This window comes from Protopterus annectens, chromosome 1.part1 (assembly GCF_019279795.1).
Source record: "Protopterus annectens isolate FY-2018-M chromosome 1.part1, PAN1.0, whole genome shotgun sequence".
In the NCBI taxonomy this organism is placed as follows: Eukaryota; Metazoa; Chordata; order Ceratodontiformes; family Protopteridae; genus Protopterus; species Protopterus annectens.
The window spans coordinates 10960190-10978334 of NC_056726.1; the positions used below are offsets into that span (position 1 = coordinate 10960190).

At 43.5% G+C, this 18145-nt stretch overlaps 1 protein-coding gene across 1 annotated transcript in view; it reads right to left on the minus strand.

Moving 5' to 3' along the window:
- The window catches only part of UBE3D (ubiquitin protein ligase E3D), a 1088056-nt gene that overhangs the window by 373820 nt on the left and 696091 nt on the right, over positions 1-18145 (minus strand). The window contains exon 9 of the mRNA XM_044073342.1: positions 2771-2909. Within this exon, the coding sequence (XP_043929277.1) occupies positions 2771-2909 (139 nt within the window). The remainder of the gene's footprint in view (positions 1-2770; positions 2910-18145) is intronic.

Here is an 18145-nt window from a genome sequence, read left to right on the forward strand (position 1 = left end):
ATTTTGCTGAGTTTTGAAAGGTTCAAGATAGGCCTCCAGTTTCCTTCCTTTCTTAGAATGAAGAAGAGGTGGGAGTAGAATCCTGTGTCTGCTTCTTTCGGTGAAGTTGGTGGAATGCTGCCTTGTTGGTAGATGGCCTCTATGAGGGATGGAATCAGTTTTCTCTATTGTTTGGAATGGCAAGTAAGGGAAGAGTTTTCCAAAACTGCAGGGAGTATCACTCTCTTATTATCCATAATACCCATTTGTCTTAAGCAATCTGCTCCCAGAAGTTGAGAAAGCAAGTGAATCTTCCTCCCAGATAAGTTGGTGACAGAGGGTTTGGGATGGGATTTGCAGAGTTGAGGGAGGTGCACAGCATAGTCACAGCTGCTCCCTACTGGGTACTGTGCACTGGGGGCTGTGTCTTTGCTACTCCCCTTCCTGGTCCAGGCTTTTGGTCAGTTTGCCATTTTGTTTGATAAATAGACATTTCCCCTTTGGGGACTTTGACTGTTCCTCTTTTGGGGGGAAGGGCCAGGAATTGCTAGGGTAATTCTTAATATATCTAAGAGTAAGACAAGAGAATTCCTTAACTGCATTAATCTCTTTCCTCTTCTAGTTCAGTCTTTCAAACACATTCTCAGCTGGGGGTCCAAAGAGAAACTCCTTGTCAAGTAGGGTGTTAAGAAACTCTGATTTGTCATTATCTGACAGGGGTTGTGTCCTCAGCCAGGCATATCTCATTGTAATGGAACCTGTAGCAGCAATTCTGCCTGGTGCATCCAAAGCATGACAGACACACAAGGGTGAATGTCTGGACACATGGAGGCCCACAATGCACAATTCCAGGATGTTCTTCTGAAGGTGCTGGTCTTGTAGCCCCTCTGGCCTAGCTTTGATTTGTTCTTGTGCAAACTCCAAGTAGAACTATAGTTAAGAGCGCTCAAGGGCAGGCTGACTGAGGTGTAGGTCTTTTTGCAAAATCACTCTAAGAGTCTACCATTTAGGGAAGGGTTCTTGGAAGCAGGCCAGAAAAACCCTTGGTAGACTTCAGAAATACCAGAGCTGGGTCTGCCATTGGATTCTTGTAGAGGTGCTTGTGGCACTCAAATACTATACAGAAATGATCAGATTTCCTGGATGCAAAGGAATGGGAATCAGACTGCAGTGACATGACAGAAAACACATCATCCCAGACTTCATGGACTGGCGGTATGACCAGGGGGTTAGATTCAGGGCAGATTAAACAGTTTTCTATAACTGGCTTGTGCCAGGGACATTTTCTTAGATTCCAAATTGATAGATTCCTTCATCTTGTGAAGGATAACTCAAAATGACAAGTCCTCAAAGTAGCGAAACTGAGGACATGGTGTCTTCCAAGTCATTGTCTAGAAACTGCTAGTAGGGTAAACGTTCCACATAAGCAAGTTCGCCTCCAGTTTCTGACTCAAAGGAATCACAGTCTTCCAGGGGCTTGCTTATTCCTTTCCCAAGGGAGATTCCTGGCACAGGTTTCCTTTAAGGGAAGGACTGCCTGAACTTCATAAGATCCATGAAGTCCTGTGCCAGCTTGGCAACATCCTGTGGAGAGACCTAGGCAGAAACAGCAGGAAATCTAATCAGCATCAGCTGGGGACAAACCTACTGCCACTTTAGCCTGGGTGTCTTGTGTTTTGAAGAGGTGAACATTAAGGCATCAGGTCAAGGGTGGGCATCTCCGACCTCAATCCAGTTCCCACTAATTTTTCCTGAATAATAACCAAGGAAATACCACCCTCACACTAAGACACCAGAACTCTAGTGTTGGAAACCGTAGCCTGTGGTGGGAATTCAGACGTAACTGAGGTCAGATTAGTGTTCGTTTGCAAGGATGTGGACTGGCCTGAAGACATGGTGGTCTCTAGAGGGGTTATGCCACAGGATTCGAGCCTAATAGGTGTCAGACCAGAAGGCTACAAAAGCTCTTCACCCATGCTAATGCTTTCAAGCCAGGGTGGGAAGTTGGACACCATCATCAGTCTCCCACACATCCTTGTCCATTAAGCATTTCTCCTTGCTCTTCTTCTTTGAGATGATAGCCTGGGAACTGGCAGATGCCATGGCATGTGAAGGCCAAGTACTCCAAAACTAAGAAATTTGGCCCTACACATAATGATCTTATCATTAGACCAGGCACACAGTAGGCAGTTATGCACAAATGTGCTGCAGGCCTAGATAGAACAGACAATAAGAAAGGAGAACTTTATGAGAGATCCATTTCCCATACAAGAGAAAATTAACTTTCTTAAACATTAAACATCTAAATATTAGAAATAAGAAGATAGTCCCCAACTGGGGTACTTAGCATAATCCGATGGCTTCAGGTCAACCGATGGACTGATGATGTTAACACATGCAGTCTGGTGCACTGAATTGGCATAGCAAGAAAGAAATGAAAATGGCACTGGCCGATGACCCTTTATACCACCAATGTTCTGATGTCAGCTAGCAACAGCATCCACCAGCTTGGGAGATTGTGAAAGCCTTTGATATTCAGGATAGCCTCAAGTTGCTGCATGGTGAAAGTCCCAAGATTTACTACTGCAACACTGACTATGAAGAACTGCTGGGAGACGTCATTAACTCTCTATGTGACTAAGAAAAATAAGCCAAATCTTAGCAAGCACAACAAACTTGAGGAAAAAGACATGACTGTTTCTTTGGTAATTATTAAGTTTCATAGAGCACTGATTCACCTATAATTGAACATTACAAATATTTCTGAAAAGAAAAATCCAAACGTACTTACTTGGAAAGAGTTCATACTACGAAGTGATGAAGGAAGAGATAGCGTACTTGAGGAGAGTATTTGCAATACCTCTGAACAGGTTTGTGTAGGTAGAGTTAAGGAATGCACTCCAATATCATTTTCCCAAATATTTATGACACTAAAAATGAAAAACAAGAGAGCTAAAAACTGTTCAAGACTTTATAATGAATATATCTTTTTTAATAAGCAATCAGTATGGACAATTATCAGTATTTTAGGAACAGCTAGCATTCAAGAGTACATTCAGGACTTGTAATTGTCTTTATTTTATTTTGCTTTTATTACCTGGTTTGTCTGACTGGGTTTAGTCAAACCACTTTTCAGAGGTGACCCAAGATGACAAGCTCCAACATATCACAGACATTTTTAAACAGACATTTAATAATATACATGAACAATTACACAAACATTTGCTAATTAGATTACTTTCATATGAAATAAAGGGAATTATTACAGTATAAAAGATACTTAGCATTTAGTAGATGAACAGTGAGCATCTGGAGAGGCGTATTACAGGGTTTGTCAAACAGATACTAGATGTAGTGATTAGAAATTCAAAGAAAAGAAATTGAGGAAAAGAACTTGGTAGGACAGAAAGTGTTAATATTGTAGTTAAGAAGTTGAGTATTAAGCAGGCTCAGAGACAATTATATACGCCTAACATTAGATTTACCTTGGAAGTATAGAGGTGGGGTGGCAAGCAATGGCATAACAATGAAAGTTATGCATTTACCGTAAAGATAAACCCTTTAATCCCAGTCAGTCCAACATATAATATGGGCCCTCAAGCCACCATGCAGATCTGATCTGACAAATTCAGTGCTCCTGCCTTGAGCCCTTCAAAATCTTCCCTTCTCATAATGCCCGCTCCTCCTAGACTAACTCAGATTGAGTTTAATGCTCAAACAATGTACAATTGCCCTGCTTTTCATCTAGAAAGGAAAAAAATCATTCGGGTCATATCAGCAAGTTGTCATATCGGACAGACTGGGTTGAAAGGCTCTATCGTTATAGCAAGTACACAACTTTCATATCCTATTCATCCAGTCCATCCAATCTGTCATATGGGTCATAATCCTCAACTGTGGAAATCCAAGGTGGCCACATGACAGGAGACTTTTCAGGATGGAGACTCCAAAGGAAGCTCTGGCCTTGGAAATGCACTTATGCTGTTTAATGAATGTGTGAGAGGAAGACCAAGTAGCTGCTTAACCAATGTCATCAACAGGTTGAGACCTGAAGAATTCTGTTGAGGCTGTCATGGCTCTAGTAGGATGAGCTCTCAGTTTGGTGAGTAAGTATTTGTTATGGAGAGTATAGATGAAGGCTATACAGTCAGACAACCATCAGGACAAGGCAATCTTAGACACTTTTCTACCTAGCTTGTTCTGAACAAAGGACATGAGCAACTATTAATCTTTTTTAAAGGATTCCATGCTATGGAGGTAAAAATGGAGCTGTCTATGAATGTCCAATGTCTGAAGAGTGCATTCCCCTTTATTCTGGTAGTTAGAGAAGAACCCACTTGGATTCTCCAGTTCTTATGATGGCAAAGGATGCAACTTTTCCTTCAGATGCTGTCCACATTCACACAGCATCTCAGAAATCATCTGTCCCCAGTGAGGGAGTACTGTAAAATAACTGTGGCGTTTTGTGTTTTTGGGAGAGTTGCAAACACACTGCAGCAGGGGGTGCCCCAGCAAATGAATATCTCCTCAGCAATTGCTGGATTTGGGGCCACTCATAAGCCAACAGTAAATTCCTACTGAGCCTGTCTGCTAGATCACTGAATCTCCCAGTGATGTGTCTTCCAGTTAAAAAACGGTGAGAGGCCATTGCCATTACCACATTCTCATAGCTGCACAACAAAGCCGGTAAAACAAAGTTATGTACTCACCATAACATTCCATCTGAGTAGGTAACTTTATTTGTCAGCAACCTGTGGGTATCGGATCCGACCTGGATCCGAGCCGGCAGCTTTCCAAGCTAAAGATCCGAGCTCTCAGCTCCTCCCCCTTACCCATAATACACTGCTACCTCCCTCCAGTCCTCAGATCAAGTTTGCCACTTCTCAACCAACAACAGTCTAACATACTCGAAAGATAAACTATAACCTGATGCGCAACAGAAGGATACCTTCTGTTGTGAATATGATCATGAAACAGGCTAGGGGGAAGGGGGGGTTTGGTTGCTGACAAATGGAGTTACCTACTCAGATGGAACGTTATGGTGAGTACATAACTTCTTTATGTGAAGTAGTTAACTTCATTTGATCAGCAACCTGTGGGACAGAGTCCCCAGCTACCAAAAACCTGGGAGGTCCTCATGGAAGGATATTCCGGAACACTGCGGAGCCAAAGGCTGCCCTACCTCTAGAGATCAGATCCAACTTGTAATGAGAAATGAAGGTATGAGAAGAGGCCCAAGTAGCCGGTGAACAGATGTCATCTAAGGGAACTCTTGACCAAAATGCTGCAGAGGTAGCCATAGAATGGGTAGAGTGAGCATGAACCCCCAAGGGTTCTGGCCTACCGGAAGCTGAATACGCTTGTAGGATGCGGTGGGAAATCCATCTGGCTAAGGTAACCTTTGTAACTGGCTTGCCTAAGGACGGCTTAGCGAGAGACACGAAAAGCTGTTCTGATTTGCAAGAAGCAACTGTCCTGTGCAAGTAAAATCGCAATTGTCTATGCACATCCAACAAATGCAGTTTATATTCCCCTTTGTTTTGAAAGTTGGGAAAGAAAACAGGTGAACTGATGATTTGATTGATATTGGCCTCGGAAGCCACTTTAGGCAAGAATGAAGGATTAGTCCTGAGAGATACTCTCTCCTTATGGAAAACCAGGTACGGGGGTTTCGTACAAAGGGCTTGAAGTTCAGATACCCTCCTAGCTGAAATAATTGCAACCAAGAAGGCAGTCTTCCGGGATAAGTATTTTAAGTCAACGGAAGCTGCAGGTTCAAAGGGTGGACCAGTTAGGGCCTGGAGAACTAAAGTTAAGTCCCATGGGGGAACCGCATTCTTGACCGGGGGTCTTAAGAGGAAGGTGCCTTTCAAAAAGGTCTTGCATATCTTAGCGGAAGCTAAGGGTTTAAGGTTGTCCCCGATGTGGAAATGAGAAATGGCAGCCATCTGAACCTTCACTGTAGAAGAACTGGCCCCTTGATGGAAAATGTGGGACAGAAATTAAAGAACTGCTGGAATGGGAGCCGAGAAAGGATCCAAATCCCTCTCTTTGGCCCAGATGGAAAAACACTTCCATTTTCTCTTGTAGGTTTCCCTGGTAGAGGGTTTATGTGCCGCTACCAGAATAGTTTCTATGGAAGACGAGATACCGGGAGTCCTAGCCATTAGTGGAATTGGATCAACCAATCCGTGAGCTTGAGGTCATCCAGTTTCGGAGTTTGCAATCCCGAAGGATGAGAGATCAGATCCGGAATGGGATCTAAGACCCAAGGAGGAGCTATGATGTGGGACCACAGATATGGGAACCAGATCTGACGAGGCCAGAATGGGGCTATGAGGATTATTTTGCTCCCCAACCGATGAGCTTTCTGCAAAAATGTTGTCATTAGCGGAAGAGGAGGATAAGAATAAAGAAGACCCGGTGGCCAAGCATGAACCAGAGCGTCTCTGGGATTCTCCCCCGGTGGGGGAATTAGAGCGAAAAATTTGCTGCATTTTGCATTTGAAGGAGACGCGAAGAGATTGCAGTAAGGCTGACCCCATCTGAGGAAGATCTGTTTCGCTACTAAGGGGTTTAGAGACCACTCGTAAGGTGTGAGGATAGAACGACTCAGCTTGTCCGCTAGAATGAAAGGTAAAAAGTAAAAAATGCACCAAGATAACACACAGCAAACGTTTAATCACAGCAAAGTACAAAGTGGTAAGAGCTTTCACAACCAAAGTTGCTTCATCAGACACCACAGTAAAAAATGCACAGGTTTAAATAGAGATTCTAAAATGCCAATTAATCAATAAAAATCACACAATGATTAAGTAGCAGTGAAAAACAATTAAGCCTCATGCTCAAACTAAAAAAAGCATTGCTTAAAAACATTGTACAAGAAGGAATCAAATACTATACATGAGAAAGCACTTAAAAAACTTATAAAATCATTATAAAACATGGGAAAATACTAGGCAGGAAAAAGTTAAATAGAATACTTGGAAACTAATAGTTAAATACATTAGACTAATTTTGAAAGAACTTAGCTAATCTTAATGCTTGAGATGTCTAGCCTTTAAAAAAGGGACCAAGGAAGTAGTAGCATTCAAACCAAGAAGTAGTAGCATTCAAACCAGGATACTTTTCAGCATTAAGTTTCAAAATCCACTTCTGTTCATGTCCCTCTGTGATATTCTTAATGTCACCACCTCTGGGGTTTCTATGAATATGTTGTAGAACAAAGAACTTAAAGGAATGAGAACGGCCATTGGACATAACATGATTGGCTAGAGCATTTGATGGTTTATTATTACTAATATCTCTTAGGTGGTCTAGAATACGATCTTTAAGCATTCTATTTGTTTTTCCTACATAAAAAGCAGGACATTGTACACAAAAACAATAATAGACCACATCTGTAGATCTGTAATCAGTGTATTGATTAATGTACAAAGAAAATTTCCTAGTAGGATGTACATATTTATTTTTGCTATATATAAATTGACAAGCACTGCAATTCCTGCATGGAAAAGTACCATGCCAATTGGATCTAATAATAGTTCTAGATAATTCACCATGACATAGATGTTGTTTAAGGGATTTATTATTTCTAAAACTAAAAATAGGAGAATGTCCAACCTTGTCTACCAGTCCAGGCACTTCTTGTAGCAAATACCAATGCTTTTTGACTACATCCAAGTATTGATTGATGTTACTGGAAAACTGAAACACCACTCTAAAATCATTACTAGTTCTGTTAGTATATCTTGTATTGTCAACAGCATCACCAGCATTAAAATAAGGTTTACATCTAGTGCTTCTCAGCTTCCAGGCATTAGAGACAGTCTGTTCAATGTCTGTAAGCGAGGTATCCCCTATGTAAAAATTCTGTTTTTAAATTAGATAGGGCAACTACTGCATCTTCATCTCTGCTATGCAGTCGCAGTGTTCTAAAAACCTGACCCTTGAGCACGTTCCTAGGAACGTGTCTAGGGTGCATACTAGATTTGTACAAAAGAGTATTTTTTTCTAGTGGGTTTAAAATAAATATTACTGCAAAGACTATTTAAAACAGATTTACTAATCTGCACATCAAGGAAACTGATGTCAGTGTTGGAACTATGGTAAGTGAACCTTAAAAAATCAGTAGTTGAATGCAAATATTCCACAAACTGTGCCAAATCAATACCAGAGCCTCTCCACAGCATAAACACGTCATCTACAAAGCGGACGTACCAAAGTATTTGTCCAAAGAATGGATTATTGTTTGACAACACATTTTGCTCTTCCCAGCTGACCAAAGCCAAGTTGGCGTAGCTATTTGCACATGCAGTGCCCATGGCCACGCCAACTTTCTGCAAAAAGAATTGCTCCTGGAACATAACAATGTTGTTCTCTGGGATAATCTCTAAGAAACTACAAATCAACTGTATCTTAGTGTTGGTGAAACACTTATTCACATAAAGAAAATCCCTAACGCTGTCAAGATTAACTTGTTCCTCCTGTCCCTCACAGCCCAGGGGTTGAAGGCCGCACAAATTTGGCAGACCGATGTTAAGTGGGCTACCCCCAGGCAGAGAACGCACTGAGTGTGGCCATCCGCTGGGGACAGCTTATGACCACACTCAGCACATTTCAAAAAAATGGCCTTAGGGCCCTCGGCCATCACGCTTAAGCACACACCCTAACACACACAGTAAGGGGAAGGGAAAACACTAATTTACCACTAAAAGTAAGTAAAAAAACGGTTTAACTAAACTATGGGTCTATAACACACACTCACACACTCAAATTGCTAGAATTTAAACAAGAAAACTCCTAAATCCCTCTCACCTAAAAATGCCAAGAGCTCATCCCTTATGCTTCAGAAGCCGCGGCAAACGATATCTGAGGACTGGAGGGAGGTAGCAGGGTATTATGGGTAAGGGGGAGGAGCTGAGAGCTCGGATCTTTAGCTTGGGAAGCTGCCGGCTCAGATCCAGGTCGGATCCGATACCCACAGGTTGCTGATCAAATTAAGTTAACTACTTCAGATGATCTGGTTCCTCCTTGCTTGTTTATGTACCAGACTACTGTCATATTGTCCACCTAGATATTTATCACTCCCAGAGGAAGACAGTCCTGTAGTTCCTGCAACACAAGAAGAACTGCCTTCATCTCCAGAACATTTATGTGAAGACAAGCTTGCGTCTGATCAAAAACCTTGAAACAGTCTCCATTCACAATGCCTCTGCCCTGAAAGGAGGATACTTCTATGGTCACAGTTACTACTGGGAAGGGAAGTCAACCTGAAAGAGCCTGCCTACTGATACCAGTGGAGAATGAAGCCATCATTGCAGATGTTTCCTGCATGACTGAGTTAACAATCAAATGAGAAAGAGGGTCAAACTTCTAAGACCACTTTGACTGTAGCAGACACTGCAGAATCCACATGTGGAACCGAGCAAACTGCACAATCAATATTGAAGACGCCATGAGACTCAATACCTTCAAAACTAATCTCATTGAAGGGCGATCAAACTCCAGAAGATTTTGTACTGCAGTTCTCAAGGATAAAATTCTGTCCCAGAGAACGGAAATCAATAGTAGTGTCCAACGGTAATCCTAGAAAAAACAGATACTGAGAGGAAATCAGGTTGGATTTTCCTAAATTGATAAATATGTCTAGGGAAGCACAGAGCTAAAGAAGGTAATTCTTGGCTTGTAGAAGACACATTTGAAGAGACAGCCCAGGAGACAGTCATCCAGATAAGGGAATATCTTGAATCCCAAGACTTGTAAATGGGGTGCTACTACCAACGTATATTTGGTGAACACCCTGGGAGCTGAGTTAAGTCTGAAAGGCAGGGCTCTGAAATGGTAGTGACTGGCTGCTAAGCAAAAGCACAAAAATCTCCTGGACTTCTTCACAATTTTTTAGTGATGGTATGCATCCTAGAGCTCTATGGAGCACATTAACTTATTCTTCTGAAGACATGGAAGAAGTGATTGCAAAGACTGAAAAAGGGTCTTTTCAACATAATTCTTTAGGATCCTTAGGTCCAAGATAGGCCTGAAGTCCTCTGATTCCTTTAGAACCAAAATGAATCTTGAATAAAAACCATGACTTGGACTGGTCTGGTGGGACCTCCTGGATGGCTCTTTTTTGAAGAAATGAACAAACTTCTTGCACAGAGGCATTTGTCTAATTGGGTGGGACATCTGTCAGTGGATGGGGGGTCATAAGATCATAGGACATTACTAGGCTACTGACTCTGAGGCCCTTACGAGCCTAGCCAAAAATGTACCCCTTGTTCCCACAAGTCAGCACCTGATGCCCCTGTCCAGCATGAACACAGGTGGAATCCTTGGGGTGTATTTTCTGTGGGTGGGAAGCTTCCAAAAATGGAATGCAATAACCTCTGGGTATGATTTTTCTTACCTAAATGTTTCATGTGATGGTGAGCCATGAGTGGGAGTAGAAAGATATGCATCCCCTGACAGCTTCCAGAGTGGAGTAGTTGGGCAGACCTTCAGAGATTCTGGGGATGTCTATCTTAAAAGGGCCAGTGAAAACCCTGGTTCTGCAGACTACTTTGGCCCCTGGGCCTGCATTCACTGAATTGGCCACCTCTGCTTTGACCACCTCTGTCAGAAGAGGAGTCGTACTGAAGAATGGACTTTTGGAACCAGAAATCAAGGCCCTTTTTGTTTCTTGTTAAAGGGATTCTGGGGGGCCACAAATTTACCTCCCACTGCAGAGAAAGTCATACCATCCTGCTGATTCTTATGCATCATTTCTTTGACTTTAGAGCCAAAAAGGGTAGTACCTTCAAAATTAGCATTGGTGAAGGATGCTTTAAAGTTGACCACAAAATTGCATAATCACAACCAAGTATGGCATCTTAAAGCAATGCCTGCCCCGGCTGTTCTTACCACTCCATTCAACACATTATGCATTAGGTGTTGACAGGGCTTGGTAATAGTGGGCATGGTCAACAGAATGGCTTGAAATTGCTTCTGCAAGTCTGGAGAAACTGGATTTTTTTATAGTGGGTAAAGCCTATTGAGCAAGATCACTGTGGAATCTTGTCATGTGTGCATCATACCTCATGGCTCGAATAGCCAGGAAACCGAAAGTATACACCTGCTTTTCCAGTTTGTACATCGCCAAGACTCCTTGTTGTGCTAACAGATAGAAGAGTCCTCAAATAACACTTCTCTTAAGTAGCTAGGATAACTTTTTAATGGCCACCACAAAGATGTGAAGTCTACAGGGGGTGTTTGGGGCTAAAATGGCTTGTCTTAAGGGGGGATAGAGTATCTTATCTGGCTTCCTTGGGACTGATTCACAGACGTCAGGTGCTTAACAAGGCTTCCTTACCCCCAACTTTATTAGCTTGTCAGCAGGAGGAACCACCCAGGACATAGAAGGGGTCATTCCGTACATCTCAAACAATACCTTCTCCTGACAGAGAGGTTCAGTGGGCCAAAATCCCATCTGGTGCAGGAGTTCCAGGACTGCACCAATGGAAGCATCCTCAGGAGTGAACTGTGGTGATCCCTCGCCATCCTCCGAGTCAGTATCTGAAGTTATTGACTACAACAGGGAATCCAGATGTTTCCCCTTACTTACTCTCTACTTAGGTGGTTCAGGGGATGAGTCCTCTGAGGACTGTCTCTGCATGAGGGTAGAAGGTTTGGGGTCAAGTAGAATGACCCTGACCTATGGATGCTTTGTAGATGTCGACAAGACTGAGTGAGGATCAAAGGGAAGAACAGAAGCTGGTGGAGCCTGTGTGGTGGAGCAATGATCCCACCCAGCACTCTGAAAGCCAACTTTCAGTGGATTTGAAGATACCACTCACATAGCATAGTCAGATCCAACTTTCCCATGTAGATAAAGACCAGTAAGGGATCCTAGGCTCCATCCTGGGGTCAGCATTGAGGAAAGGATCAGACCCTAGGCATCAAAGACCAATATCTCTGAAGCAACTAACAGAAGCATCCACCAGAGTCCTCAGCAACAAGACTCATGTACTGGATCTGCCAAGGTCAGAAATGAGAGAGTCATATCCAACAACCTCAGAGCCGATGAAGCTTTTATCGAGGGCTGACATCCACAGGATCTAGGTGACAATATGGTTTTGATAAGACTGGAGCTGAAGATTGGAACAGTGAGTGTATCTGGATAAGGGTAAAGTGAAAGAATATGGATCCAATCAGCTTTGGAGTCGATGCAGATGAAATGACCCCCCCATCTCAATCTTGGTCTACAGGAACTTCTGCAAATGATGACATCCAGATCTCTGAAATGCTTCTGTCAGACCTGAAGGACTTGGTTGAAAGGGCCTAGGAAGGTCTCGAGTGATGACATTCCTGTTTCTTTGGTGAGTCATGTACAGTAGTAGGAACTCTGGTATCTGGATCCGGGGGAGGAATGTAAGTAGGGGTGCATGCCTCATGCTCTTCAATCTTAGGAGCCTTAGGAGTTGATGACAGTATGGAAGAATCATTGGGTCTTTTCTAAGGATTCAAGTCTTTCACCTTGGAGGAGTTACTGCCCAACTTTTTAGGTTTTGCAGCCTATGAATCTAGAAGACTTAGGAGCTGATGACAGCATGGAAGAATCATTTGGTCTTTTCTTAGAATCTAAGTCTTTGGACTTGGAGGGGTTATTGCCAGACTTTTTTAAAGTTTTGTTGCCTCTGGATCTAGAGGAAGAAGACCATTAACAATTAGTTTGTTCCGTTAGTCCACTAGCAACCAGAGTCCAAAGGCAGAATAAATGTCATGGGATACACTCAGATGAGAAACACCCAAACATATGACACAATGATCATAGAGATCCTGAGGAGGGATCTTGTGCCCACATTTCACATACTCTCTGAAACTGGTAGCCCTCTCCATAATGAAAAGGCTACAAGATACACGCACATAAAACAGAGAAGAGGACCAAACTCTAAATATAAGCCAAAGAACATCTATATACACTGTTGTTAACAACAGCAACCAGACTTGCACTACTAAATAGAAATACTAAAATTCTTAAGATTACATATATCTATAACAATTCCAAAACTAGACCTAAACTATCGTTACTGAGATAAACACAGAAAACATAGGAAGGAAAATGGCAAAGAGTCAACAAGAAGAAGGGCTATAAAGACAATTTTCTTTTAGTCAGAAAATAACAAAAGATTCAAAGGAGAAAGAAAAATAAGTAAACACTACTTAGTTCTAGATATTAGCATACTGATTATGAAAAATTTAGCCAAAAAAGCAGAAATAAGAGGCGGAGCACATACTTGCCCAGATCTTACTGCTACTTCAGAAGGCGGCAAATGAGATCTGAACTAGCCATGGAGAAGCAGGGCATTAGACAAAGAGAAGATTTTGAACGGCTAAAGGCTGGAGTACTGAATTTGTCAGATCAGATTTGATTGATGGCTCGAAGACCCATATGCCTTATTTGATGGACTGCATGAAAAGGATCTATGTATATGCCTGGGAGATGACAGCAAAGACATTTAAGTATTGAGGATGACTGGTTGCGAGGCACAGGATTCTAAGGGAAGAGAAATGGTTTGACTGGCAAGCTGAAAATTACAGTGACATTTATCGTGGAGATATACACATATACAGATATGCTGTTGATACTAAACAGAGAATGCATCTAAAAAGATAAAGAAAAACTAACATTTTGCTTTCAGATTTAGATTTGTCCTTCTGCCTATATGTATGAAAATAATTATTCACTGACAAAAAACAAACTGATGATGTGACTCAAATCCATGCAGTAGAACATATCATTACAAAGGCAATCTCTGCTTCACAAATTGAAGCCAAGCATTACTTTAATGACCCAGAGACAGAAAGATGATAAAGCTCAATAACATCACTGTGTACAGACCAGCGAAGGGAACCAATGCTGTTGTCGTTATTGTTGCTACTAGTACCATAGTTACTATTATCAGTTATAACAAGCCACCACTTAGTACCAATGAAGCCTTCAAAGTTGTGCATTATTATATAATACCATGACAACTTGAGAGATCAAAATGATCAGCTTGATGCTTTAAATCCCTCCATCAAGTGTTAATTTATAAACTACACATGCTCTGGCATGCCCTACTGTGTAAATACATCAACTACCACAGGATGTGGCAAGAACTAAGGGCCACGTGACAGGGCATCACATCAAGGCACCACAAATAAATTAAGCGCAAGCACTACTAAAAACATTCATTACAGCAAAACCAAAAAGTATAAAACACTTTACAGCCAAATACTTTGAACTTTTAATTATGTACTCACCATAACTTCAGATGTTTGGGATCCATCTCGCCTACATTCTGACTGATGGGTTCAGAGCCGATCCCTCGGCTCCGACTCGGCACGCTTATGCTATAGAGCGAGGCCTCTAATTGGCTGAGCTATCTTTATCCCAGGATGCACCACCACTAATCCCCCAGATCTTGTTTGTCCGCATTCATGCACACATGCACAGCTTGTTTATATAACATTGTTAGATGTTTCAAGATGAAACAACAGGATTCGGACCTTCTGATATCCTCTGATCTCCAAGGAAGGGGGAAGGAGGGTGGGTTATTAGGAATGTAGGAGTAATGGATCCCAAACATCTGAAGTTATGGTGAGTACATAACTAAAAGATGTTATGTGATCCTATCTCGCCTACATTCTGACTGATGGGACAGCGTCCCTAGCACCTAAATCCCGGGTGGCTCATTGGAAAACACTCCTGAGCACTGTGGAACCAAATGAAGCTCGTCCTCTAGATGCCACATCTAATTTGTAGTGAGAAATGAAGGTGTGCGGGGAAGACCATGTAGCCGCAGCACAAATGTCACCAATAGCAAGCTTAGAATGAAATGCTACCGAAGTAGCCATAGCCCTTGTAGAATGAGCCTTGACAGAGGCGGTAAGCTCTTTGTTAGAATAAAAATAAGCTTGAGTAATACAGTCCCTGATCCATTTGGCAATAGTGACCTTTGTGACAGCGTTGCCCAATTTGTTTTCTGCAAAGGATACAAACAACTGATCTGTTTTCCTTGATTGTTTGGTCCTATCTAAATAAAAACGTAACTGTCTGTGGACATCTAGTGTGTGGAAAATAAACTCCGCTTTATTGGAGTATTTTGGGAAAAAAACTGGAAGCTCTAACGATTGTTGCAAGCATAAAGTAGAACAAACTTTAGGAACAAAGGAAGGATTTGGTCTGAGGGATACCCTGTCTGTATGAAAAACCAAGTACGGGGGTTTCACTGACAAAGCTTGAAGTTCTGAAACCCTTCTGGCTGAAGTAATCGCCACTAGAAAGGCTGTCTTCCATGATAGAAACTTTAGATCACAGGTAGCTGCCGGTTCAAAGGGAGAAGAAGTCAAGGCATGCAACACTATATCGAGATCCCATGGAGGTGCAGGATGAGAAATCGGAGGTCTTAATAAAGCAGCACCTTTCAAGAAGGTCTTACACAATCTGTTGCTCATTAAAGGTGGGTGTATGGATTTGTGAAAATTAGAAATTACTGCCAATTGTACTTTGATGGTAGAAACTGAAGAGCCTTGATTGAAAAGCGAGGTCAGGAATTTGAGTACTTCTGCCACGGGAGTAGAAATGGGGTCCAGGCCCTGGAGTTGAGCCCAAATAGCAAACCTTTTCCATTTGCTAGAATATAGTTTCTTTGTAGCAGACTTGTGGGCTGAAGATAATATGTGCACAACATCTGGATCCAGTGTATGACTCCTGACTATCGTCGGAAGAGGAGGAGCCAGTGTGTAGGGACTGGTGTAATAGACCCGACTGATGAATCAGTAGGTCTGGGACCTGGTCCAGGAACCATGGACCTTCCAGAGCATGTTTCCGAAGATAGGGAAACCACACTTGACGAGGCCAGTAAGGAGCAATTAAGATCATCTTGCTCCCTAAGAGAGATGCCTTTTGAATCACCCTGGGGAGGAGAGGAACTGGAGGGAAGGCATAAAGCAGGCCGGTTGGCCAAGGATGGACTAATGCGTCCATGGGGCTCTTCCCCGGAGCCGGGGTTAGGGAGAAAAATTCTTTGCACTTCGCATTCAGAGGAGTCGCGAAGAGGTCGCAACACGGAACTCCCCATTCGCTGAAAATCTGCCTCGTAACTGTCATATTCAGAGACCATTCGTGAGGAGAGAGGATGGTTCTGCTCAACCTGTCGGCTATGACATTGGACTTGCCCGGTATGTGAGTAGCCACTAGGAAGCGTTTGGTCGAGACTGCCCATTCCCAAACTCTCATGGCTTCTCTGCAAAAAGGATAGGATCTGGTCCCTCCCTGTTTGTTCAGGTACCAGACAACTGACATGTTGTCTGAGTGAACAGCAATTACCCCCTGAGGGAGATAATCGTGAAGGGCTTGAAGGGACAGGAGTACTGCCCTCATTTCTAGGATGTTGATGTGAAGAGGGGTCTCTTCCGGGAGCCATTTGCCTTGGACTGACCTGCCCAGGGAATGCCCCCCATCTGGGAGGCGTCCGTGGTCAAAGTGGCCGCCGGAGGAGGAAGAACAAAGGGTCGTCCCTGATCCAGATTGGAGGACACTAGCCACCAGCGAAGGTCCCGTTTGCAAGATTCTGTGATCCATATGAGATGATTGAGAGGGAGTTCCTGAAAGGACCACTGAGTTGAAAGAAGCCACTGGAGGATTCTCATGTGTAACCTTGCCAAGGGAACTAGCAGAACTGTGGCAGACATGGATCCCAATAGTTGTAGGACCATTCTGGCTGGGGCTTTGGACCTGGGGAGCAAGGCTCGAACTTGATTTTGAATTGTTTGAATTCTGTCTGCAGGTAGATAGACCCGCATCTGGTTTGAATCTATCTCTACCCCTATGAATCTTATTCTTTGAGATGGCAGCAACACAGACTTTGGCCAATTGAAGGTGATTCCAAGGGAATTGCCCAGTGATATAGTGGCTTGCAGGCTCCGTAGAAGTAGATGCTTGGAGGTGGCAGTTAGGAGCCAGTCGTCTAGGTACGGAAACACCTGGAATCCTAGACTTCTCAGGTGAGCAGTCACTACTGCCAAGCACTTAGTGAACACCCTGGGGGCTGTGGTGAGACCAAAGGGCAGCGCACGGAACTGAAAATGACTGCCTCCTAGGCTGAAGCGCAAATGTCTCCTGGACGTTTGATGTATTCTGATATGATATCTGGCGTCCTTGAGATCTATGGAGCACATCCAAACACCCTTCTCCAACAATGGGAGAATGGTTTGTAGAGTGACCATTCGGAACTTGGACTTCTTGACTGAACGGTTTAGGTTGCTTAGGTCCAAAATGGGCCTCAAGTCCCCGGTCTTTTTTGGCACCAAAAAGAATCTTGAGTAAGTCCCTAATCCGATCTGGTCTGCGGGGACCGGTTGGATGACTCCTTTTTGCAGCAGCTTTGAAATTTCTGAGGCTGCGGTATCCCGTTGACTGGGTGGCGGGTCCGGGATTTTTTTCGACTGAGGGGGGGGGGGGCGAGAGAATGGGATGGAGTAACCTCCGGCGATAATCCGAAGCACCCAACGGTCCTGAGTGATCCCTTCCCAGGCCTTCAGGTGCTTCGAAAAACGTCCCCTGACTGGCTCCGGAGCAGCACAGCCGGGCAAACCCTCAGGGGCTATGAAAGGCTGAAGAGCCACGAAAGGACTCGCGGTCTCCAGTGTTGCGAGGGCCTCTGCCGCCTCTGGGACGGCGTCTTCGGATAATTTCCCCCTCCTCTGCCTCTGGAGGGGGAACCTTCCTGCTGAGAGGGGTAAGACTTCTGAGATCTACGGAACCACATTTTCCCTCCTCTTTTAGCCTTGGGATAAGGCCGAAAGGGAGTGGAAAATCGTGCCCCTACGGCAGTCAGAGTCTTACCCTCCTGTTCACAGCGGGTAAGTGTGTCTTTTACCTTGGGTCCAAACAGGAGGACCCATCAAAGGCGTCGGCAAATGAAGACTTAAAGGCCTCCGTGAAATGACACAGGCGGAGCCAGGCTTGTCTCCGTAGAGCAATGCCTGTACCCGCCGCTCTACTCCCCCCTTCGGCCGCATACGAAATGAGCCTCATGGACGAGTTCGAAATGGACGACATTGTAGCCAGCTGAGATCCAACCGTCTGGGCCAGCTCCTCAGGCAGGTTACCTAAGAGGGTATCGGATAGCTCCTTAATCAGATC